Source organism: Argiope bruennichi, chromosome 9 (assembly GCF_947563725.1).
Source record: "Argiope bruennichi chromosome 9, qqArgBrue1.1, whole genome shotgun sequence".
NCBI lineage: Eukaryota > Metazoa > Arthropoda > Arachnida > Araneae > Araneidae > Argiope > Argiope bruennichi.
In genome coordinates, this window is record NC_079159.1 from 90,461,883 (window position 1) to 90,489,738 (window position 27,856).

At 28.8% G+C, this 27,856-nt stretch overlaps 1 protein-coding gene across 2 annotated transcripts; it reads right to left on the reverse strand.

The window, feature by feature from the left end:
* Positions 1-176: 176 nt before the first annotated feature.
* LOC129984656 (2-Hydroxyacid oxidase 1-like) lies at positions 177-27,338 on the reverse strand. 2 transcript variants are annotated; one of them, XM_056094576.1, is made up of 10 exons: positions 27,275-27,338; positions 24,358-24,519; positions 21,388-21,539; positions 16,225-16,495; positions 10,696-10,814; positions 8,927-9,018; positions 6,912-7,073; positions 4,772-4,841; positions 1,440-1,532; positions 177-265 (listed from the first exon to the last, which is right to left on the reverse strand). In XM_056094576.1, the coding sequence occupies exons 2-9, from the start codon at positions 24,510-24,512 to the stop codon at positions 1,483-1,485; spliced, it is 1,071 nt and encodes a 356-aa protein (XP_055950551.1). In that variant the 5' UTR covers positions 24,513-24,519; positions 27,275-27,338; the 3' UTR covers positions 177-265; positions 1,440-1,482. The 2 variants fall into 2 exon arrangements, with proteins under 2 accessions (XP_055950551.1, XP_055950552.1); XM_056094577.1 differs by lacking the exons at positions 177-265; positions 1,440-1,532 and adding an exon at positions 2,411-2,922.
* Between the last annotated feature and the right edge of the window lie 518 nt (positions 27,339-27,856).

Genomic DNA, 27,856 nt, shown 5'->3' on the forward strand with positions numbered 1-27,856 from the left:
AATGTCTATGTATTAGGTGTCTACTAATGAATGTTTGAATTAAATATTTTCTACTACAGTGAACTATTTTTACTTTTTTAAAAATTATTATATTTCTATATTTTTTCAGCAAAAAAATAAAAATAAATAATGAATAACTAATAGCATATAGTTTCAAAATCTAAATCACCAGATGACTACATTTCAAGGATATCTTATTATATAGAAGGAAACGTCGAGTGGCTTATAATTGTTCCATGAGTCGGACTTCCAAATAGGAGCGCATCTGTCAAACAAGTAAATACTGCTATCATCATAAAGAAATATTTTGTTTTTATTATAAAATACAAGCAATATTGAAACCCAAATTAATTTAAAGCGTAAGTTTTTCTTAAATTAAGCTTAAGACATCCGTGTAGTAAAATTAAAATCAAATAATAAAAAAAAATCTTTAAAACATAACAAAATATTAAAAATTGCCTTCATTGCATTAACTTGAAAAAAAAAGCGGAAAAAATTTTCACAAAAATTTAATCAATGGATTCCAGTTATAACCGGTTTAGAAATTTAAAAATACATATTGACTCCTTAGATAGAGAGAGAAAAGAACAGCGGAATATTGTCAAAACCATTAATGGGCTAAAAATGGTGTAAAAAATGCAGTTTCTCTTAAACCAGCATACTCAATTTAATATATATTACTTGTACATTTTTTGTGTCAAATTTTTATTTAAATCAATTTGGAAAAATGGGCCTAAAACGTAAATTCAACTTCATATACTATTTACCGCATGCCAGGAATGAATCGCTAAAAAACTCGCGAAGGATTGTGTCATTAAGTAAGTCTCAGAAAGTCTGAATAACATTATGTAAATCTCGTAAAGCCTGAATAACACTTTGATGTCATTAAGTAAATCTCAGAAAGCCTGAATAACGCTGATGTCATTAAGTAAGCTTTGGAAAGTCTGAATAACATTTTGATGTCATTAAGTAAATCTCGGAAATTCTGAGTAAGACTTTGGTTACACCAATCGTGCAGTGTAATCAATTAATAGTTTATCAGCGTTAACTTGCGATAGAATTGATTAATTATATATATATATTTGCGATTTACTTTTAAATTATTGCGATACTTCTTTGTTAGTAAATGTACTCAATACATTGAATTTTGAATTCGGCTTTCATATGCTCGACGAAAATGCATAATTTTAACTCTCGTTTCATTGAAAATAATGCAAAATGGATTCGATAACTCTTGTCCGCAAAATATGTAAGCATAAGAAAATTTTATGAGCTCAGAGTTTCACCAGTTTCCCTTCTTCTGACTAGAATTAATGTCGGAAAAGTAAATCAATAATAGCCTTCAAAGTTATTAATTCATTAATTTTGGAATTCATTTGTACAAGTTAGATCAAAGATGAATGGAAGTTAGTAACAAATATAAAAAAAGAAACTGATACTTTATTTCTTGAAAGTTTGGGTGAAGGAGAAATCACATCCCATTTATGTTCTTATTATCATAGATCTCTGAATATCTTCAATGTGTCGAACACCTAAAATTTGAAAATGATTAAAAAAAAATAGATTTTCAAATATTTAGATTCATGCTATTATGCAGTCATGAAAAAAGTTTCCAGAATATATCCCAATTTTCTTTATCCTGAATTGCTTTGTTTTTAAGCATTTTTATTCAGCGATTTGTTTCATATTTATAAAATTGGAATTTTGCAAACTATTCTTCACTCCCTGATGTTCTAGGAATTTTAAATTTTGTAAACTTATATACACTCGATGATGACAGAACGGTGTAATATTTCCAGAACTTAATTAATAATTAATTAATTAAATTTTGATTGCATTGTTGTGCCAATTTTTATGAATTTGAGAAAAATTTATTTCAACATTCCAAAATATTTATAATAATGAATTAGAAATTGAAAAGTAGAAAATCATTGAAATAAAACATTCTTCTTTTTTATTTCTGCTAATAAATATGTTTTTAAAAAATATGTATTTTTTAAATTTATCAAATTCTTTAACTCGACTTTTTCCATATTTATAAAAGTGGGTCTTTGTAATTGAATTTGCTAATGTGTTCGAGATTTTAGATTTTATGCATTGTGCATTCTCGATGACAAAACACTAGCATAATAATTTCAGAATTTAATTAAAAACTAAGCAATTAATTTATTCATATACGTGATTTATTCCGTATACGTGAGGCCACATTACAGTGAATTAACGGAAAAACGATTTTGAATAACTTATAAATTAAAATAAAAGATGAAATTAAAGTAATTTTACTTTTTGATAGATTAAGAAAAATGTTTTAAAATAACTTTTTTTAACTTACTTACTTTTTGTTAAATTGTCCAGATTAGAAATTTTAAATATTAATTTGACTTAATGTTTGAATTTTCGCTTGTAAAAAATTATCCATCCCTATTGCAATATATAGAATATGTAATCATGTCCTAATGAATAATCTCAGTTCCACATTCAAATTCTTTTGAATATTGACAAAATCCAGATATAAAGCCCTACTATTATTTAATGCCAATGATTTAACCGGGCAATACGGATTTGTCGAAAGAGATCCCAAGAAGCAAGAGTGTTTGCCAAATGATTGGCCAAGGATCGCAATGGTCAGGTAAAACTCTCTCGTATTTCTCCGATGTCGTCATTGCGACATCGAATTCTGACCATACCTTTTTTTTTTTTCTGTCGCTTCTGAAGGTCGCTTTTTCATCGGGACGAGCTCCAACGGCGACTTTGTGAAAACAGTCGGTTCAAAATAATCGGCCCATTGTCGTCGCGACGTCTTGAAAGTCGCTTTTCCTAGGTGGCGCTATGCGAATATATTTCAAGAATTTCCCATGAATCACCTGGCGTGTATTGGATTTTGAAATTCATCCAGCAATGGGTGCTATCATTTCAAGAAACCTGGCAAGTTCACATTTTTTTATTATATATTTTCAAATAGTATAGTATTTATTCTAAATAGTGAATTAAAAAGATTATTTTTGTTAAAGCCGTTCGAACTTGTTAATTACTTGTAACATGGCGTTGTACTTGATATTATAAGCGTTAGGTGTAAGCGACCATAAAGCGGAATAAATATTTAAGTTAACGATTCACTGTTAATCTCTCTATTTCATTAAGTGTCGAAACTTTACTTTGTTAATTGAGTTATAGTCGTTTCTTTTCTTGTTCACATTTTTTTTCAAGGGATTTTAATTTTAATTCTTGAATATTCAGGTTTCGCTTACCTTCAAAACTTGAATTCACCTTCCTCATCCAATATTCAGAATTTTCGCTGTGGAATTCTAAGATCTATTTATTAGAAGCGCACGTCTTACACTGCTTTGTAACGTCATAATCCTTTTCAGTTTCTCGTATAAGTAGTATAGAGAAAGTATACTAATCGTCAAAAAATTCGAACTCGAGATTTTGACGAATATCCTCGTTTTAGACCTCCCAGAATTCGAAAAACATATTTAAAAAAAATGTCTTGTCTGCCCGTTGATCTATCTGAGATAAAGATAACTTGAAAACATTTTGAGTAAGACGGATGATGTTTGGTATACTATCTTTACTTCAAATGTGTTGATTTCTATCAAATTTTGAGTAAACTCTGTTCAAAGGAACTCGGTCGGTCCTGACTGAATATAGTTTAATACGATAATAACAGAACGAAGAGAGCAGGATAGATAAAATTCAGTACATATATTTGACACCTATAATGTAAGACATCTATCAAATTTTGAGCCAAATCCAACGAGGGGTTGACCACCTGTTGATCTGTTCTTTCAGAAACATATAAACGCTGCGACTCAAAAACGCAGTGACTTACATATATCAAATTCGTTATGAAATTTTGTGATTACAAGTGTTGTTTTAGATCAAATTTTTATTCCAATCGATTTGGAAAAATGCGTCTAAAACGCAAATTCGATTTTAGTATACTGTTAATCGGTTGCCAGGGATTAATTGACAAAACACTCGCCAAGAATCACAAGATAGATTCAGTAAAAATGCTAATATTTACATCAAAGGCTAATATTTCATATTTGTTGTATGCCAATTCCATGCAAGGCATTTTTTGGGATAACACCTTTATTAGAGAGTATACAAGAAAGTTTTTAGGAGACCACTCCAATTGTTTTTTTCTTCTCTGCAGTATACGAGATGAATTCCAAAATTATACTGACACGACTCATTTAATATTTATCATGAGAACAGAAATTGACATCTTTAGAATCAAAATACATTTAATAAAAATATTTGAACATTAGAGGTTGTCAATCACAAGAAAACTGATTGATGGTATTTATAATCGTTCATTCGCCTAAATCTATTCTTCACAGTAGCGTAAAGAAGCGTTCACACGAAGCCAACTATTGTGAGCAATAGGAGGTTACGCCTATCTCAGGAAGATCCCCGTGACACCAATGGGACAATGGCAAATAATTGCTCCGATGAGGCAACTATTTGCCATTTCTCCAGAAAGATCACGTGTACCATTAGAGTCATGTGATGGTAGTCCTGAGGTAGGTGTGACCTATTGCTCGCAATATTTGTCCTCGTATGAACACTTCTTTAGTCAATTTTCTGTAGGTGACCAATCACTCAGTAGGACATGAAAATAACGGTTCCACTAAATCTTTTCTTATTGCCTGAAACGGTGATACATCTCAGAGTGGAGATTTGCTATTTCCATTAGTTTTAGTGACTGACAAAGAATAATTATAAAATTCAGTATAAGAATATGAAATTTTATGCTGGTACATACCTGCGACTTGCATCGTCATAAATAATTCATCTTTCAGTATTTGCAAAATTTTTCTTACACCATTTTCTCCCTGAAAGACAAGATGTACTTCTGTGATCAAAATGTATTTAGAATGCTTCATTTAAAATACATCTACAGATATTAGCTGATATCATCTGTAAATATTTATTAAACATTATTATGACATCTATAAATATCGGGTAATAGTCAGGAATTTATTTCATTTTATCGTTTGAAAATAATTGCTTTTAGCGTCAGAAGAATCTTTATTCTGTTGAATTTGTGAAATTGCGAATGTAGTTGAGCAAAAAACGTATATTAAATTTTGTTTCTGCAATGAAATTTACTGCTAAAGCATTTGCAATGTTGCAAAAAAAAACCCTTAAGGGTTATTATTTATCAAAATAAATATTATTTGATTGGTATAAAAAGCTTATAGATGGTAGAGAATCCGCTGTAGATTCTCCACAATCTAGTCGCTCATCCGCTTCGATTCATGATTAAGATGTTGATGAATTCCGCGAACTGGTGCTTGATAATCGTTGTTTTATAATAAAGGACATTATTGTATAAGCTCTTAAATCAAGTAATTTTAAAAGATAATTTGGGGTTGCGATGCGTCATTTCTTGAGTTGTTCCAAGAGCTTTTAATTTGTTTTAAAGTTCGTGGAGCAACAATTTACTCAATTAAGTGACCCGAGCGATGCTTTTTCATGGCGATTCATTTCCAAAATGCATTATTACTGGTGATGAAACTTGAATATATATTCTTTTGCTATAGAAACAGCTCAACAATTAAATGAATGGCGCTTGAAAGGTGAAGTAAGACCGAAAAGACCACGTCGATGTTCGCTCAAAAATCAAGGTAATGTTAGCTGCTTTCATTGGTTCCCATGGTATTGTGTAATATGAATTCTTACTAACTGGTCGTACAATCAATAAAGATTATTATTTGAGTTTTTCATGCAATCTGCATGAAGCAATTAGTTTAAAAATGATCTGAAATGTGGCGAGAAAACTAATGGATTTTAAATAAAGATAATGCGCTTTCTTACAGTGCAATTATTATATGTGAGTTTTTAACCAAAAGTTATAACAAATACGGTTTCACAAGCTTGGTATTTACACGATGTGACACAGTGGGATATTTTTCTTATTTTTAAGGTTCATAGTCACAGTTTTGAATCCATTAAATCCATAAAAGAAAATTCTCAACGAATTCTGAAGGGGTTTCACAAAAATAAATTTGAGGACCTATTTCGATAATTCGATGAAACATTGGTAGGAGGTCATTGCAATTGGTAGAGATTATTTTAAAGAAGATAAATAAATTTTGACAAATAAATTGATAATTTTTGTTTACGCTCCCGTTTCGGGTACTTTTTGTTCACAGTAATAATTTTTTTTTCTTTACCACATTAAAATTATATTTTTTAAACCAACTAGTTTTTTTCCTTCCTTTTTCGTATACTAAGTATATAATCAAAATCGCAAACTGACTACTCCGATCATCCGCCAGAAGGTACACGGAAAAACTTAAATGACCAGACCGCCGCGACAGCAACGCTAGCGGGAACTGTGGTTGAGTCCTAAGAGCCATTACTGGCCACGGTACAACCCTTTGAAAGTACGTTCCGTCATCAAATCACCCCCGTCCCCCTATGAAAGTACGTTCCGTCATCAATGGGTGGAGCCAGACCTCCATCTTTTCGTGTACCCTCAAGGGATACTAAGTATATAAATAAAAAATATTCTAATCTTTAAAAAATTCGATTCTCCAAATTTCGACGAAATTCAACAGTTTAAGCTCGAAAAACAAATTTTTGAAATTATGTCTATTTATGAACACGACTGAACCCATTGAGTTAGAGTAATGAAATTTGGTATGTATTTTTAACTCCAAATTTATCGATTTCTATTGAAATTTGAAAGAATTCATTTAAAAGGAAGTCTCTTGTTCTGAATGCTTCTATATGCTTGTAACTGAAATAAATAAATATCTGAATGTTATATTTATTTCTTTGATTTCAATGAATATATTCATTTGCTTTCATACACCAAATACATGAATGAAATTGGGTATAGAGATTTATCATAGACTTGATTTCTAGGTAAATAAGCTGAAAACAACTTCACATACGCCCAGAGAAAGTCCCCAGATTGCGGGCCTTCCGATAAATACAGCTTTCGCTCCCAAAGCCAGAGAAATGAAGACGTCACTTCCGCTCCTAACGCCACCGTCTAAATACACTTCAGTTCCGGTCTCTGAGACAGCATCCACAACTTCTTTTAAAACATCGATCTAAGAGAGATAATTCTGATTTATATTTTATATTAGATAATAGGTATTTTATAAATAGATTTCATTATCTTATAATTCTTTATTGTATCTTGCATAGATTCCATTATCTTATAATTCTTTATTATATCTTGCATATATAAAATATAAATGCTCACTGTTTAAAGAATATTTCATATATAAGTGAGTGACCATTTAGATAGATTAAACAGTAAAGAATTGTTAAAATTTATGAATATATCAGGACAAAAGCATATTTCAGTGTTCGAGCAATAATAAATTCTGGTTTATAAGGTAAAATCGCAAGGGAATGAATGTTTCCATGAGTTTTATGCAGATCGAGTGGATACTATATATTACACACTCTCGTGTTTTTCAAAAGCTATTGCGTAAATTGAGTTAAATTGCGTAAATTGAGCCTCTATTTTGCATTATAATTAATCAAATCGAAAATGTAATTAATTAACTTTGTAGTAAAAAAAAATCTTATTTAAGTTAAAAGTTTGTAAGCATATTGTATTATTAATTAATTGATAAACTATTTTAAAATTAATTTTAAAAGAAGCAAACATATTAATAATGTAGTAAATATTCATGAAAGGATCTCGAAACCATGTAAAAAAGGAATGAGATATGTTAGTTTAATGTAGCTTATAGTTAAGCTAGTGGATACTATATCATATAGTTTTGAAATTACACGAAAGCCATTTTGGACAAATCTCAATTCCATGGTGAACAGAAGAATACGACGGTCGACCACAGCAGCGGTAAATAGTTTGATCCTGACGGACGTAATATGCATTGATTTATTTACAAGTCAATTTTTTTGATGCAGTAGAGCTGTGGGACTCTGCCACGAGGCTCTGCAGTCTTTAGAATGTGCTGGGGAAGTAAAATTAGATATTTTATTATTTAAATATTTAGTTTTCTGTTAGCACCTCACAAACATATCATGGTTTTGGGTAATAAGAATTTCTTATATAAGTTATTTTTAACCCTTTTATAAAATACTGTTGCCTGTAATTTAACTCTTTTTTTTTTAGTTTCGCTCATTTCTCTTTTTTGAACCGAATATTTTAAAATGGAAATAAGATTTTTTTTCCCACAATTTCTTACTTTAAAGGTTAAGAAGAAGAAGTGCGCTTTTAAAAAGACTATATTCTACTCTAAAACTAATAGGATTGAATTAAGCTTTGTAGAAGACATTGCATCTTTTTCTTTTCCTTCACCAATTTCCAAAACCAAGAACTTTTATTTTTATTTTTAAGTGGCAAAATTTTGAAAATTGAAATAACAAATTAAATATATAAAATGACAATAAATAAATACCTGTAATATTCAAGAGATTGATTTCAATACCTCGCATATGAACAAAATTTAGAATTCAATTTTAAAAGTAATTTTAGCCAAGACGGTGAAAAAAATTACAAAAACTTTTTAAATAAAATCTAAATATTATTTAATTATACAAACAAATATTTTTAAAAAAATTAGAAAGCTGTATATTTTTTATAATCATAAAATAACACTTGCAAAAGGAAATTATTTAGAAATTTTGTTAGAATAATTATCTAAAATTTAAACGATATTTGATTATAATTTGAATGAGTTCTTCTAAATTGCAAGATTGCACAAAAGTTAAATTGCCCTGAATATCCTCAAGAAAAATCCTTAGATCTTAGGATTTCCTAGAATTACGGGATTCCCTAGGCACTTGTCTATTTGATAATCCAATCCTGAAAACAGATGAAATTAGAAGTTGAAGGGTGAATAAATACACCATTTGACCTCGGCTCAAAATCTTATTAGGAATCGAATATAAAAAAATAAATCATCAAAAGACTTTTTTTACTTACAGTTGGCACTACTCTCTCTAACAGACGACTTCCGTGATTTGATACGATTATAGCCGATATGCCACACTCCACCACTCGTCTGGCATCCTCACCTGAAATTTTTAGATATTAAGACATCGAGTGACTGATTCATTTCTATGATTCAGAAGCGTGATTAATATTATTATGGTTCAAAAGCATAACTATTTTTTTATGTATAGAAGATGTAGATATTATATCATTCTAGGAAAATAATCCCTGCACACCTACAGCAATCCCAGAAAACCTGTTTATTAAAGGGGGAAAAAAACATGTTTATAGCCTGCTAAATTAAAGAGTTTTGTAATAAAAGCAAGGAAATGAAATTAATAACAGCGCCTGTGGTGCTGTACATAAAGTCTGCTCAAGATCAATATTGTTACACATCTATTATGATGCTTTCCAGCACGGTTAGTTCAATCACTGGAAATGTCGTTTTACGATCAGTTCTGTTGGGTGCTGTTCGGGTGCCGCTTCAGTGATCTCAGAGTTTGGCGACTTTGGCGATGAAATAGATAGTACTGGAAACTTCCAGAATCTTAGCAATTCATACAATAGGAATCGAAATATGCCTGATTGGTCAAGAACCTCAAGTTACAGTCAATGAGTCGTGTATCGAGTCGTCGAGAGAATAACGAAGTAACGGCGGAATAGTCTAGTGAAGAACAAGCTTTGTGGGGAGCTCAAGCTATTGCTGAACTGAGCTGTGTGCCGAGTTCTGTAGAAGCAGCATTGTGTCGTGTGTGGAGTAGCCAGTCGTGTAGTAGTGAATCGGCAGCTGGATACAGCTAAAGCGAGGAGACAATGGTGAAGTGAGACGTTAGAGAGGCCGTAGAGTGAAGCTACGTGAATTCCCACCTTCTGCTGAATTCTGTCTGGCCGCTTTGTGTGCTGTGGTTGTTATTACTACCGATTATTACTTGTGGGATATTGTCTGTTGCAGTGTGCTGCTGTTTATTGCCTGTGTTCGTCTCGGCTGCATATTTGTCGCCTTTGTATTAGTGTCTTCGTGCTAAATAAAAGTCGCCGTCTGTCACTAAAGGACTGTTTATTTCATCGACCAACAAATTTTGAAAAAGAACCCCGACGGAGGAAGTATCCTTAACAATATTATAACTTTTCTTTTCATCAAAGGCCATCTCATTTGAATGTCGAAATGCATCAGTAATTTAGTCTGGAAGCGAAATGTTTAGAATAAATCGTTCGTCTAAAGCTCGATCGAGCATTATATGCCACTTTTGTTGCCCTTTGCAGAAGAAAAATAAAAACACTGCTTCAATTTACAGATTTTAATTTATAATTTTAAAATGAGGAATTGTGAAAAGAAATATTAAACACAAATGTATAAGGTACAAAATAGACTCAATATAATGTTTTCTACAACAATCCGATTGCTCAAAGAAATCTTGTTTCACGAGAACCTGATCTGCTGGATCTATCAGACGCTTAAGAAACTGAATAAATAAAGAAAGAAATATATGAAAATAATTATCGCGATTTAGTGTTGTTTATGATATTTTCTAAATTAACTTTAAACCAATAAGCGGTAATATCCGCAGATAGACAAAACGCCTTTTACATTCGTATATATATATATATATATATATATATATATATATATATATATATATATATATATATATATATATATATATATATATATATATATATATATATATATATATATATATTATGACCTTTTCTCAAACTTTCCAATTATTCACAATTCTCTACTAATACTATTTAATTACCTGAAAGAATGCCTTTTGCTATGACCGGCAGTTTGGAGTTTTCTATCACCCATTTCAAATCTTCAAAAGTGACTGACGGATCTTCGAGATTCCTTGGCAATGAATGTAGAATTGCTAACCTGCGAAGTATTGCACATATATCCGTTATAAAAATGTTATAAGTATGTTCCGGATAAATAATTTCTTCGTTTAAACAATAAAACATGATTTGTTGTTTTAATATTACACATCTGAATATCACAAAATATTTAATCCGGCAAAGGTTTTTTTTTGAAAAGCAAAAAGTTTTGAAAGTTTTATTTTCCTAAATCATTTCTAAACAATATATTCATCTACTGTAATATTTGTATTTAGTAATTCAGAAATGAAACTCATTAAAACAATCGTTCTGAGTGCCTTTTCATTTTTGTTGCACTTTCCACAAATGCGCCTGATATATCAATTCAATAAAATATCAATTTTTTTCGAATGATGGAATTTTCCTAATATTTTTAAAGCTCCTTATTTTCAGATATTCCCTTGAAAAATGCAGCAGGTCCCTCTCCACAATTTTCTCTTTTTGCAGTTTAGTACATTCTTTTCTGTTCTCCTATTATCGTCCTCTGCATCCCCTGAACGCATGGCAGAAATAAAGTAGTATTGAGAGAAAGAGGGCAGACACTCAAAGATAATAGTAATTCGCAAGTAGGAGTGTCTACTTTCTTGATTTTCAAGTGAAATGGTTCGTGCTTCGTAATATTCAGAAAATTGTATATGTATTCTAAACTCTTTTCTTCGCATCGAATTTAATATAGATCTACAATTTTAACTATAAGGCTCGCATACTAAATCTTATTTATCAAAATCAATGCATTTGTAGTATACGCGAACATACAAATCAATAAATAGTTTTCCGTTTGACGGATTTGATCCAACATTTAATACATATCTAAAATTCTGATGGCAAATCTGTTTATCAAATTTTATCTATAAAAATCTTTTCTTTTTCGTGTTATTGTGTGCACGTGCATAAGGACTGACAGAGTTCATTTAGATGGATTCCGTTCAAATTTTGATAGAAAGCTATAAATTTTATGTTAAGAGTGTGTATCAAATTTCATTCAATGTGTTTTTGGACTATCGTGTTTACAAACAGATGGACAAAAGTCTATTTTTAGGATTCAGTGAAGTCTGAGACTTGGGGATTTGTCAAAATTGCAATATTTTTCATTTTTTTTAATCGTATACAAAAAAGCAAAAAAAAAAAAAAATGTGTGTGTTTTTTAATGTTCTAAATCAGCGAGATAGGATGCAACGTGCATGACTTTAATTTCACCTTCCTTTCACAACTATTTTAAGTTTTAATTTCTTTACCTTCTATGAAGTATTTATATGTACATAATTACAAAGATGAAAAATACATTAAAAATACGCGTCTACTTTGAGAAAAGTACTAATAGAGCATTACACTACGCATTAATGATAATTGCAAGATGCGCAGAAAATTATCTATATATTTAGAATATCAATAAAAAAAAACATATGGATAGATGTGCAGATTACTTTCTAAAAAACCAAAATGTAACATTTGCTGAAAATAAAACTATTATAAGAAACATTATAAATAATAAGCCGAATCCTATGATCAGCGTTCTAACATTTTCGAAAAGCGAGTTTGGAGAAAATAATAGAAATAAATGATCAAAACTTCGGGGAAAAAACCCAGCTACTATTTCAATGATTTCCATTTACTAATGTTTTGTTTTATCTTTTAAAACATTTTGCAGTTTTTTCGATTAATAAATATATAAACAAAACTTTATTCTCCAATTACTTTAATTATTTAACAGTATTTGTTTTAAGAAAAAAAATCTTATTTATAAAAATATATTATATATAATGTGTTCGTAAAGCTATGGAGAGTTTTATAAACCCTCCCCCCCCAAAAAAAACCCCTCCGAAATACTGCTAAAATATTTTTTTGTATGAAAAATCATCTCAAGAACTTTCAGAAATGTGGATAAATCTTATGATACATTCGCATTTAGTCATGTGAAGGCTGGGCGACTTGACTTGAATTTCTTTGTCATGATGGGGACGGTGCAGACTAAGTTCTATGAATGCTTTGATTTGCAAAATTCGAACATGTGATGTGCATGCACAATGAAAAACTTCGAGTGTTTCATGAAGAACCTCTAATACTTAAATGGCGATAGTGTCGCCAGCTAAAGGAAGCTAGTTGAAACATTGCCGAGCTTAGATGTTCAAATCACACCACTCTCTAATGAGACGTTATTGTGCTCACATCACAAATTTTTCACATTTCTTTGAGATGTCCTTAAGTATAGTATAACTGATGAGAGCTTCCAACAAGGTGTCACAAATTTGAAATAACAGCAGTCCAAATTAGAAATTGATTAATCTTATATAACTTCTTAATTTCAGATATCGAAACACTTTCAGTACAAAAAATTTTCATGATAACGAGGCTAAAATTCGACTGCTTTGAATTTCCTTTCTATTCAATCATAAAGGAGTTACGAAAATATGAGAATTCAATCCTCCATTTCTACCTCTTTGAGCTAAATGGCGCATTTAAAAACTTGGTTGGATTTTCACCTTCTCTTCAACATATTACTTTATATATTATTTGGGGGGGGCGGGGAGGGACTGTAAGAAGAAACCCCTCAATGATTGATTTTTTGACGAACAGTAGATAAATATAACAATGCCGCAACTTTTTTCTTTTCTTTCGCGCTCAAACATAAAGTATTGTCAGAGGCGGCAGGGCACTATGGGATATTACACGAATTTAATTTAATAAAGCAAGAAGTGCCAACATAGTTGCGTTATTTATGCGCTATTTTCTCTCGATTTCACACTTTTCCCAAACTCCGCAAATGCATTCATCTCTCTAAGGTTAAAGATCATCCATTAGCATGTGAGAGTTGGTAAAATGTAGTAGGTAATATTTATAGCGAATGAAAGGCTTAACTTACATGTATTAAAAGGAACTATACTTTTTTTTTTTGAAATATAAAAATACTACGGATAATTTATTGACCGTTTTTGTACTTTTGACTTTAAGTTACTAAATATACAGCATAAATGTTAGGACATACAAAAGATTAAAAAAAGAATGAAAAGGGAAGTCTCTATGCTATAATTTTAATATTCGATTAAAGAAAGTTTGGGTTTTACAAGAAAATCACTAAATAACTTACTCTTTAAAAACTTATTTCTGACAAAAACTTACAAAAAAATAATTCATTAATAACAATCGATAATAAAGAAAAATTTTAAATCATTTTATTTTTAAAGAGTAAAGGATAATGCACTCTTGCTCACCGTACGGTAATTTAACAGAATAGAAAGAATTTTAAAATTACATTCTTTTAAAGACGAAGAAACGATCCAAAAATTAAATTTTCTAATGCCTTCAAATTCATTTGATAGCAACAGCAGAGATTTTAAATCTATGTTTTGTTTGAAACTAAGATAATACCATTTTTGTCTATCCTATCAAACTAGTATAAAAATCAGAAAAGATGATTTTTTTCGGCTTTGTTAGAAGTATATCGAATTAAATATTGAACAATTAGAAACATATTTAGGAAATATTAAATTCTGTAGTTTTCTATTAAGCAGTACTTTTGTCTTTTCAATTAGTTCTTTTATTTTCAGAAGAACATACATATTAGATTTTTACATAATTTTATTTTTAATTTTACTTAATAATTATTAAGTAAAATTTTCTTATGTTTTTGGTAATGAATTCTTATTTCAAAATATAATATACACTAATTCGTGTATTGAAAGCTGCAAACTGCAGTAAATCTTGCAATTATATTATATATATTTGTTTGGCATTTGTTGACTTCTTTTTGTTGGCATGGTAATATGTAATCAATAATAAAAATAATTTGTTAAAAGAAATTTGTTTATTAAAATATGTTGTTCAGAAAATTCGAAAAAACATATCAACCGATATCTCTCTGCAGCGCAGTATTACAAGAATCGTGTTCATAATCGCTGTGTTTATAAAAAAATGAATTATATGGAGGGAAAAGGCACGTTTCTTGTGTAACTGTATTGATTATAGTTTTTAATAGGCCATCATTAATCGTAAACAATTTTTTTAATTGATTTTTTGTTAAAATTTACAATTTGTTTTCCTTTTCACATTACAAACTGTTTTCCTTGCCTTTATTTTAAAATCATTTTGATTTAATATTTGTTTGAAGAAATTCTCCCTACCTACTACTTTTTATTTATGGTTATCTTTTATTTTTTGTTATAAATTAATTTATTTTTGTTATATATTAATTATTGTTATAAATTTTAAGCTAATTATATTATTGAGTTAAATTATAAACTATCAGCCTTTGTCGACCATGCGTTCACCGGGATTAATGATCGCTAAAATATTTAATTAAATATTTTATGTAATTTGGTTTTAATGTCTTCTTTAGCAAAATATTTTTAGGTTTCAAATTTTTATAGATATATAATTCATACTATTTTAGAAGCTTTACTCTATTCTGAACATTTTACATCAGAAGGGAATCCCTTATTTTCTGTCAGTTTCCCTAAAATACATTAAAAAAAATTGATAAATTTTTTCTATTTCTGATATTTTAACAATAAAAACCAAATTTCTAACCTAAAATGATGTAAAATTTGACATTTTTTTTTCTCATGTTAATAGTATTTTAAAAATCAATTTAAATCTTTTTGACTTTTCTTTCAATAAATAAATATATACTAATAACAAAATAGTGTTAAGTGTTAAGAACAAAATAGTAATTCAAATTATCAAACAAAAGCGGAAAAAAATATAATTGTGATTTTTTATCAATATCCTTGGTTTTTAATGTGCAAAATTCTTATGTTTTTGTATTTATTATCAATCTTGATACGTTTAATATTTGTTCCGAAATCTAACAATTCTTCTTGAAAAATATGCTTAAAATATTTTTGAAGGATTGATTAAATATGGTAAACTGTTTATACGGCAAAAAACTAATATCATTGAAAAATAAATTTTTTGAATTTTAAGATGATATAAAAGAAATATAAAGAATATTTTTTGTACTGTAATATTTTCGGAAGTTATCGTGGGAAAATGCCAAAATTTCGCTTATCTGTAAATTAAAATTTTACAAAGATTTCTGCGAGATGCATATTTCCACCATCCAAAATATATGTGCCAAATTTAATAGCTTTAGGTACAAATGGCAACGCGCACGCACGCACATACTCACAGTGAGAGAGAGAGAGAGAAAGAGATTTATCTTTATTAAAAGTTAAGATAAAGATATATTTTGAAATTTATTTTTAGATCAATCTTCTTGCATTAGCAATTATGAATCATACATAGACATTAAATCCTTCTAGATAATACTATTAAAATACAGAAAGTATAGCAATATGAAATGAATGTAAACATTCAGATTTCAAAAAAGTTAAAACAAAATATTTATTACCCATTTTTTCATTTTCAAATTGATGAAATGTCATTATTTAAATATGTTATAGCAAAATGCTTACAAAGATGGTACTCTTTTGAAAAAGTCGTCTGGCAGCATTTTCCTCCATAATCCACCGTTAGGCGAATCCACGGTGACGACTATTGCTGAAAATCCTGATGATTCTGCTTTCTTGATTATGTCCAGCGTAATGGAACGGTCTTTGTGAATATAGGTCTGCATCCAAAGCACAGGATGAATTCCCTCCAAAGATTGTGCTTCGTTTGCCACTTCTTCAATAGATTGGGAAGCTGAACTACTGAGGATGAAAACACATTTTTCTTTACAGCAACCTTCAAAGCGAAAAAAAAAAAAAAAGTGTTGCCATATTATGAAATAAGATCAATATATTTGATAAAGACTCATTTTATTCTACTGAAATGTTCCATAAAGAATTCTTTCTGCCCTGAAGAGAAGTCAAACTATTTTGTAACGACTGAAAAGAGAGTTTTCTGGGATATATCAAAATGAAATATCTATGAGACATATTATGAATTGACGAACTCAAATAATAAATCTTATTTAAGGATGTTAGCCTCTAAATATAAATTCCATTTTTTTTTTTTTATTTAGTTCCAATAATAATTCATCGGTTATCATACGTCTTTAAATTGTGCCATTTAAAAAGTGTTGTGATTGTTAGAAATTTATAACATGAAATTTTGCTGTATTTCAAAACATTTTTTAAAAAATGCATTTTTGAAATATATATCTATTAGTGAATATTTAGGATGAAATTTTTGATGTGTACATTGTACCCAAAGAAAGATTTATGTCAGCAATTGTACCAAATCTATCAGCCAAATAGTATGTATTCTCTCGCTAAATTCTCAGACTTATTCTTTCTTTAGAAGTACACAAAAATAAAAGTTGGCAAAAAAAATTTACAAATGCAATAACAGTTCACAACTTCTTTAACATATTCATTGCCATTCATATTAAGCTGCAGTATTTCCCTTTTTATTTTCTTATATATGAAGCATTCAAAGAGAAAAATATTTATCTTCAAAAATGCAAATTCAAGATTTCACCCAAGTGTTAGATCTCCCTGAAGCTGAAAACTACATTTTTGGAATTATATCTGTTCTTAAATATAATAATTAAAAAAAACGCAACAAGCTGGAAAGAAGAAGTCTAGTACACCAAAATTGCAGATATCTATCAAGTGCAGAAATGCCTATCTGCCTGATCCGTTTTAATCGAATTCTCCAGAATGTCGATTATATATCGATATATCTATAAATGTATATGTAAACATAATAATTAGAAAAATTATTACATAATTACTCAATAAGTGCATAAATTAAAATTCAATATATGGTCTTTACACTAAAACTGTAGATATACATAAAATTATGGACGCAATTTGTCAAGGACAAAAGGTACAAAAAGCGTGATATTTCGTAAAAACAGAAGAAAATCGTGGGAGGTATATTCTTACGAGCTAATTATTATGTTGATTAATCAGCGCATTTCACTGACATCGAAGAAAAAATATTGTATTTATTTTTAGTTCTAGTGCATATTCTCTTTTCAGTGGAAGTACTATTTGTATAAAGGTTTTCACTGTAAATATTAAAAAAAAACAATTGTAACTATAGAAACCATATATGAAAAATCACAACCATCCAAATGGCATCATTTAATGAATTTGAAAAAAATTATATAATTCATTTGTTTAGATAAGAATTTCCGATATTATTCTCTTGATAAAATTAAAATAATCAAAAAATGAAACTATTGCAATCCTTCAAATCAGTGAAAGAATCAATTTTGTATATTTTTTGGGAGATTTATATGGATGACTCTTGATATTAAGTATTACATTTTGTAACATAGGCAAGATGGCTTTCATCAGAAGTCTCAAGTGGCATAAGAAAATATATAAGAATTTGGGAAGAAAACATCACTGATTTTCCAATAAAGAAATTTCCTATCCTATTACACAGAATAAAATTAATTTCACATTCGTTCTTCATTTTTTTTTGTAAAAATTGCAGAAATTGAAGAGTATATAAAAAAGAGAGAATTGCTTCTGGAATCTTGGACATTGCAAATTTTGAAGCCATCTGTCCTCCACGATATTCAAGGCCAAAGAATATTTTTAATCTATTTTAATTTAATTTTCATATAAGTAATTTCATTTCAAGTAGAAAAATTTAACAAACTGAAATAGCAAAACGTATAATTGTTGATCACTTTAAAAAGAGATGATAGAAAAAAGGAATTAGGTTGTAATATGCTCTTGTATAAAAATATTTAAATAAAATTTAACTGTAAATTTAAATAAAATAGTAAAAAAAAATTTTTTTTAATGAAATCTAATATTGCAAATTTTAAGTTATCATGTGAGAACATTATTATTTTTTAATTTATTATTTGTCTTAATTAATTTAAGTCATTAACCAGTTTAAACCGGTTTGAAATAATCACGAGACTTCTCTATCGGTCTCTCTCTCTCTCTCTCTCTCTCTATATATATATATATATATATATATATATATATATATATATATAATTTTTTGAAACTTTTATTTTCAATTTTTCTAGCTGGCAAACAAAGTTTTGGAACTCGACCGATTTTAAGATTAAAAAAAACAAACAAAAAAAACATAGTTTTTCTAAATATAGGCGCATGCGTAATCTCGTGATTCTATCAAACCGGTTTAAACTGGTTTATGACTGAAATTAATTAAGACAATTCGTAATCATTCAGAGAATGTATAATTTGGAAATCAAGTTGTAACTTTAGTTGGCGATAAATCGCCAAAAGTGACACCCTTCTGCATTATTTTTTAATTACCTTATTTTAATTAGTTGAAATTATCCCTGAACTAACAATCTTTATCGATTAAACACAATATTTTAACTTGTTTGGTTTATTTTTAAAAAACATTGCGCGAATTAGACAATAACACTGTGATTTCCAAGGGAAATACTACAGCAGCAGACGATAGATAATTCAAAAGCTATACAGTGAAAACCGACTTTAAAATAAAACTACATTAACAGATGATAGATAATGGAAAAACTATATTGTGAAAACCGATTCCAAAATAAAAAAAAAGGGATAAATCGCCAATTTGTTGCCTGCGCATTTTGACGCTTCAACAATTTGTTGTCTTCAAATCGCTTCAAAAACCTCAAGCCAAAATAGCATCATGCTCTCACATGATAAAAATGAAAATTTGTAACACTAAATTATAATTATAGGATCAGAAATTTTTTAAATTATAGAATAGCATGTTTTTAGAAGTATTCAATAACATAGTATGAAACTTCCAAATGACAATTAATCGGGTATATTACTAAAAGAATAATGGTTCAACATGTAAGCAAGATTCAATTTTAATTTGAATAATTTATATTTTATGGCTTTCATAATTAAATGAAAGTACAAAATATATTAATTTTGAGACTGTAAAAATATCCTAAAAAGTTTCAGGCCCTTTAATGTTGTAGTGTCTCTTGATAATTCCCACTTTTATCTATATCTATACTTATAATAAAGCTCAATGTGTGTGTGTGTGTGTTGGCGCTCTACAGGCCAGACCATTCAACTTACAGCTACCAAATTTGGTACATGTATACCTTAGAGGTCGGGAATGTGCACCTGGGGTCTCTTTTTTTGAAATTTTAATTAGAATTTTAATTATTAATTAAAAACTAACTTTCCCACCAAAAAAATCTTCCATTTTCCCCACCGCCAACTTTTCCGCCAAAATAATCTTCCATTTTCCCCACCGCCAAACGAGTAAGGCTTCAGTTTTCTTTTCTCCCAACAGTAATGAGGCTAGGGTTAACATATTTCGGCGGATTATTTCAAACGATTCTGTTTATCTTCTTAATGTTTTAAGCATTTAAAATTAAACATTGTTAATTAATCCATGTTTCAGATTCATTCTGAAGTACTTTTGAATTAAAATAACACAGAATAAAGGAAATTAAAAAGGTATAATCTGCATAGCGTTACCCCAACTGGCGTAGAAAAATTCAAGCGTTTGCGTTAGCATAACCGGCGAAGAAAATTCACGCATGCGTATTGTATTCCGATTGTTATCATGACAACCATTCTCAACGGATGATTTAAATTATTTTTCGGTTAGTTGCAGGCTTTTGTAAGTAAATTTTATTTATGTTAGTTATATATTTTTTGTATATGCTTATAGTTTTAAGTACGTCGTTTTTTAAGTAGTTTTTGTTAACCTGTTTTCAATGATTTAAATTATTTTTCGGTTAGTTGCATGCTTTTGTAATTAAATTAGTTATATATTTTTTTGTATATGCTTATAGTTTTAAGTACATCGTTTTTTAAGTAGTTTTTTTAAACCTGTTTTAGACCGATTATTTTAAACGATTCATTTTATTTTCTTAGTGTTTGATGCATTTAAAATGAAACATTGTTAATGAATCGATGTGTTCATGATGAATCTGAGAAAATTTTGTTGACAAATTCTTGAGATAATACATAAATTAAGAAAGATATTCTTTAGTGCCCATAAAGTTTAAACGCTCAGTGACTCTATTATCAGTAATCATATTATTAAAAAAATGCTTTGTTTCAGTAAAAAATATTGTTATATTAATCGCAGATTAATCATTTACACTTTAATTTAAAGCATAAATTCTACGAGGGGTTACAGAAAATTAGAGATATACATATCACGTTATGACTGAAGGCCTTTATAATATTATGAGTGAATTATATGACTATCAAAATTTGAAGTTTTAAAATATTTTGCTGAAGAATCTATTAAAGTTGGAATTGCATAAAATATTTAATTATTAAAATTTTAACGAACATCAAGATTGGCGAACCGGCTGGTCGCCAAAGGCGGCTAGTCTATTTAATAAATGGAAAAGAGTGAGTTTGAAAATTCTCATATGAACTTTTAAAAAAATCAGAACAATGAAAACAAATTTGATTTTCGTAAGTACATATGACTATAGATGCAGCCATTGCAGACTTACTAGGGTAAAAAAATGTTCACTTCAGATTGACAAGACAGATTAGCAATTCGTAATTATAATTTCAACTATCATTTATAGATATTTCCATAGTACCAGAGTAGATAATCTAGGCTTCTTTTATCCACTGGGCTTAGAATTCAGATGTCTGTACTTAACAATATACTTTATGAACTGAAGCACTTCAGATAATTTCAAAGAAATTATTTTTACTGACCTTTAGCTGTAGCTGATTCCGCGTCTTGGTGGGCTAGAACTTGCAAACCAACTGGAGAAATTCCTATGGGGCATGAAACTGAAGAGTTTAACACCTTACAATCTATTTTGGGTTCTGAAACATCCCGTAGTACACGTGGTCGAATTCTATATCTGCAAATAATATAATTTTAGTACAATTAACTAAATATTTTATGAAGCGTTCATAAGATATCAGTTACATATACAGAAAATTAAAAATATATGTATAATTACTTTTATTAAGTGCAATGCTTGCTTGCTATTAAAATATTATAAAGCATACATTTTTCAAGAACAATTGAGGAAATAATAAGTGACATTTCGACAATTGATAAAGACAAATAATTTTTTACTTTTGTTAAAAGAATCAACTAATTTTATTTTAAAATTAATGCATAATTACTACTTTCGGCTTTTTAATTTTTTTAATCTGTTTTTTTATCTGTATTAGAATTTTAAAAAAAACTATTTTACAATCATTAGAACATTCGTAATGCTGCCAAATTAAAATAAAAAAAAACTACTTAACAGACAATTTTTTCAACTAACTTGGATGCTGAAGAATTTTACAAAAAATTATTTTTGTATAGCATAAATAAATTTTATATTTTAGCTTATGATTTTGAATCGATATCAAAATTGTAAATAATTATTTATAATCATAAGAACATTTTTGATATTGACAAATGAAAATACACAAGTATTTTGCAGACGATAATTTTTAAATTAATCCGCATGATGAAGAATTTCATAAAAATGATTTTTTATAAAGTAAACAGAATTGAGTCTTGTATTTTGAGCATTCAATATTTTTAATACTTTCTAATCTCAAATAAATCTTATTATTAAAAGATTTATATAAATAAAATTTGGGACGCTAATTTTTCTGCTCTTTATAAAAATATGAATTACAGAACGGATTTTCATACAAATATTGCGAAGTATAAGGAAGATTTTAGAAAATGATTTGTGAATATTAGTTAAATGATTTAATGTTTTAAATAATTTTAATTAATTAAAAATTATGTTGCTTTTGTTTATAGGCAATATCGCGCCAGCAATCAACATGATAGCGCCCAATATTTGTTTAGTTGTGGAATTTAAAGAAGCCAAAAGGTGGGGAAAAGATCTATTATGTAAAACTAAGGAATTGTGGATTTTATGTAAGAAAGAAATTCAAAATTTTTACTTGAAAACTTTGAAACTTTATTAAATGCATTATCTACTTTTATAATGATCTTTTGCCATCTTTCATGTAGTGCTATAATTTCATGTTCATAAAACTTTCGGTTTTTGTCAACAGAGAATTGAATTAAATGAGATTTTACGTTATTAGTGTCATTAAAAATTCTATAATTTAAGAAGTTGTGCTTTGAACGAAATAAATAAAAATCTGGAGATACGAGATCAAAGTTATATGATAAATGTAATATTACATCCCACCCAACTCTAATAATCTTTGAAAAATGACTAAAGACGTGTGGGCTTTGCATTATCATCTTGCCATTTGCGCTATCATGTTATGTATCAATCGTTTCGGAAATGGGTCCATTTTGTTGCGCTTCAGAAGCTAATCGCACATGCTAATGCTTTGCACCAAATGAATTTCTTTATGCTGATGAGAGACTCGTAAATCGAGTTACTTAACATAGTTAAGTTGTTTAAATGTTTTTATTACGTTCGTTGAGTTTCTCTGCAATTTCATGTGTTGAGACGACTTGAATCGATAATGGCCTTCATATGGCTGTCATCAACTGTATCTGGACATCGACAGATTTTGGCGTATTTTTGAATGAAAATATCATCAGAACGAAAGTTTGCAAACCAGTCCTGACTCTGCCTTTCTTTCAAAACTTCTTTTCCATATACGGCATGTATTTCTTGTGTTTTCGATAATAATAGAATAAAATATGACTGAAACGCACATTTTGTTCTTCCTCTTTTAAACTGTGATGAAAATTAGTACTAAATTAGTTATTTAGAAAATTTAGAAATTCAGAAATTTTAGTTTACTAATTAGTAAACTAAAATTGTTCAAACTAAAATAGCAAATCAGTACAATTTTCTTACAGATTAGAAGTATGAATCCAAGAAATCAGAAAACAATATAGGTTAGATACTTTGAACATGTTGATAAAGCAAAAGAATATGCTAAAACAACTTATCGGCAAAATCCGCAATTATTTAGTTTCCTAACTAATATTTAAATACATTTTTTTTATTCTTACTATTACCGAAAGTATTTCTAGAATCTGATAATTATTTTACGTTCTCTTTCACCTAAAATCTTATTCGAAACTTAAAAAAGTTGCTTTTAGCGGTGGAATAGTTTTTGACAGAAAACAGCATAAAATTGAAATTCAAATTCAGTATTGAAAATTGTTATTTTCATATTTCATGTTACATCTTTAAGTTATTTATTATCACAGTGTTTTATTTTATTTTGTAAATTTCTTTAAGAATAATTCATGGAAAATTTAATTCTCTGCGGTTTTTAAAAATCGTTTGGGGACAATCTGAATTTTTTCCAAGAAGTTAAGAGATTTAAAATCTCTTTAATGTAACAGATTTACTCTCTTTCATTAAGAATACATTTGCAGATGCAAGAAGTACTTTATGTGTCATAACATTTTATATAAAATAATCTTTTACATTAGCAATAAATTACTTAAAATGTGTTTATGTACGAAAGCATTAGGATTTCATTAAATGCTAATATTAAATATACTTTTATTTTCCAGCATATAATATACATATAATTAAAAAAAATTCAAAAATGTTGAAATATAACCAAGATTGCAATGAAATGTCTGTGATAATCCTCAATTTTTCTTTAAAAAATAGTCAAGAAAATTTCATCTCAAACAACATTTAGTATATCAATAAGTTATAATACAAATTGAATGAAGCGTAAATAGCTCAAAATATTTTCAAATCGCCTCTCTCTTACTTATGGAATGCATCCTCATTATATCTTGGAGTTGATTTGGAGCAAGCGCCTGCAGAAAAATAGAGCTTCCCATGCCCACTCAATGATTCATCTAAAGCATAAGTTTCAAACTCGTGAAGAGTTTTCATTTCCTTAAGTTTTTCGAAATTATCCATTTTTTGCCTTAAAAGGAAAAATAATTATTTATTCATTTTTTTTGAGTGAAAGAATATCATTTATTGTTAAAATACTATTTTCCAATTTATTAAATTCTCAAGTATCAGAAAAAAAACTTACTTAACCCTTTAAAGGGCCATTTTTTTCTAATCATATTATGTTAAAATATTTTTAGGCTTGAAATTAGAATAAGAAAAGGGATTCATTTAGCTTATGAAATAAATTTAATTTGATTAATTAATTAACTTGGTTAATTAATAATTAAGTAACAAATCAAGACACATCATTTTGATTGAGATAAAGAACTGAAGCATCTAAATTTCTGTCTTTCTAAAAAAAATTTGTCAGAACTTATGCCAACCTACAAAATTTCATACAAAGATTGATAAATTTGGTGGGAAACATACTTCCCACAGCCCTAAAAAGGGTTAAACGAACAGATTAAAAGAGAATTTTAATTCCATTTCTTGGAAGTTACAATTAAAAGTGTAATTAATTGTTAAAAAAAAAGACGAGGAAATTTTTGTTCTGAAGAACTTTAATATTGCTCATTTTCTTTCGTTTTTTTTTTTTTCGCAATAATTGCCATTAATTGTACATTGCTCAACACGTCCGAAATATGTGGTTGAACTTACATTTTCACATTGCGGATCGTCAGTAGTCAGATTAAACGTAGTATTTGGATATTTAAAACGTGAAGTTTAAATAATATATTTGTACATATTTACGGCCGACAGAAGCTAGAAAAGGGGGAAATGCTGTAACACTAGAACGTCCGTCGGTGTCGATTGGATACTGCAGCCTGTTTAGTTTGTTGTTTGTGATTTTTAATCATTTTCCATGGTGATTACACAGAAAAAGTTTTGTGGTTTTAGGTTAATTAGGAGTGATTTTACAACTAAATATGCTTAGAACGTCCGCTGGTGTCGTTTCGACACCAAAGGAATTACAATTATAAATAGTTGTCGTTTAACAAACGATAGTTCAATAAGTAAAACAAACTTCCCTTATTTCAAACGCACATTTGTTTCACCTTGAATACAGTATTATTGCGTTCACAGCGGAAATGAATCAATTATTCTAAAATTGTTGTGTCTAAGTGCTTCGTTACACAGCATTTGCTTATCTGCTTAAAAAAAAAAAATTATATTCGATTTTCGAACAGACATCGTTTCAGAGCAGACACTCTGAAACGATGACTCATAGAAAAGGCCTAGGCCAGGGATGGCAAACCAATGGCACGTGATATAATATATTTGGGCACGCCACCGATCAAAACGGTTTGCATGTGATTTCATTTGATAAACTGAAGTTGTCCCAATTTGAATGCTTGGAAATTGAAGAATTTGAAATGCAACTTATTGATTTCCAGTCTAGTTCAATATGGATTTAAAAATTTATTGAAAGAAGGAAAAAGTTGTAATGGATTGAAACAGGAAGTTTAACAAGCAGTATAAGTAAAAATGCCAGTAACGAAATTTTGGAAACATGGAATTCAGTTCCAGACATATTTAACTGTTTGAAAAAGCTGTCTCATGCTATTTTAACCATATTTTCATTTACCTATGCCTGCGAATCATTATTTTCCGAGATGAATAATGACTCGCTTAGAAACTATTTGGCAGATGATTCCAATTCAGCATGCATTTTGCTAAAAGTAACATTTTACAAACCTAATATAAGTCATCTAATCTGCAACAACAGAAGTCGCACTAATGTTATTTTCATTTGAATTACACGTATTACTAAAACATTTACTACTATACAGTGAAAAATATATTTTTTCGTAGTAAATAAAGAGTTTTGAGTTTTTAGTTTTATTATTTTCCCAATAATGACAAATCAAAATTATTTGACTTGTCAATTGTCAATGGCACTTATATATCTCCTTAAACATTTCTTTAGAAAAAATGGCACCTTGATCCTTAAAAGTAAACCACCCCTGGTCTAAGCCATGGTGAAATTGCTAATTAGTTGCGAGAGCTTTCTGAGAATGAATCGGATGGTGGTGAGTTGTCTTGTTCTAATTTAGATCCGATGAAGATATAAGATTGCATGAAAGTGACTGCGAAGAATCTGAAGAAAGTGCAGATGAAATAGATAATATTCCAGTAAATCATGATATATATGTCGTTAGGGATGGCTCAAAATAGATACCGTATAATGGTAATGTTCCTGATAAATTTGTGGTTCGAAATGTTTTGCGACAAAGCAGTGGTTTGCGGAAAATATATAGGAAAAATTGAATATCACTGTATCCATTCCAAATGAGGTATGTACAATACATTATGCATAAAAACAATAAATAATGATTAAAAAACTTGCATTCTCGTAAAAATTACGATTTTGCTTATTACACTAATATTTATGAATATGATTGTTTTATTTCATTTTACAAGATTAAGTAATTTGTTTTGTTACAGTTTTTTATGATATATAGGGTCATAGTCTGTGATAATTACATGAAATAATATAAAAAAGTAGTCTTAAAACTAAACCCTACTGAACAGTAGTCCTTCAATTATTTAATTATTACAATTATTTTATATCGCGGTGTCGAAACGACACCGGCAGACGTTTAAGGATAATTGAAATTCCGGACGTTCTAGTGGTAAACCGAACTAGGTTATGATTTTAAGATAAAAAAGCTTAATTGTTCACAATAATCCATTATAAGAATACGTTAAGTTGCTTTTATATGCATAACTTTAAAAATTTGCTAGAACCAAAATAAAAGCATAAATTTGAGAAATAAACTTACTTTCAACAGCCATATGTATAGAAGTCTCACAAAGCTTTGCTGCTATCGAACAACAAATTCTTTTATGTCCAAATAAAACTTTATCTATGAAATATTTCTCATTTAGAACATTTTCGAAGAAAATGGATAATTAGATAATGCTTATCTAAATGGTAAATTAGATAACATTCGCAAACAAAATGATTGCTACAAATAGAAAAAAGAAATACAGATTTCCATTTTTTTTTTTTTCCCAATTGTGTCAATGAACTTCTTTTTGTTGATTATGAAAGCATTTAGAAACGGTTGCAAAGCTATTCAATATACGTAAAAGTGAATAATTTTACCAGTATGATTTAGACGTTTTATTGGATTAGAAAAATGATTTTTAAGGAAAAATTTCTTTGAGAATTTTTAAATTCTTAAAGTTGACTATATTTTTCTTAATCCTTTAAAGGGCCATTTTTTTCTAGTCATATTATGTTAAAATATTTTTAGGCTTGAAATTAGAATAAGAAAAGGGATTCATTTAGCTTATTAGATAAATTTAATTTGATTCATTAATTAATTTGGTTAATTAATAATTAAGTAACAAATCAAGAC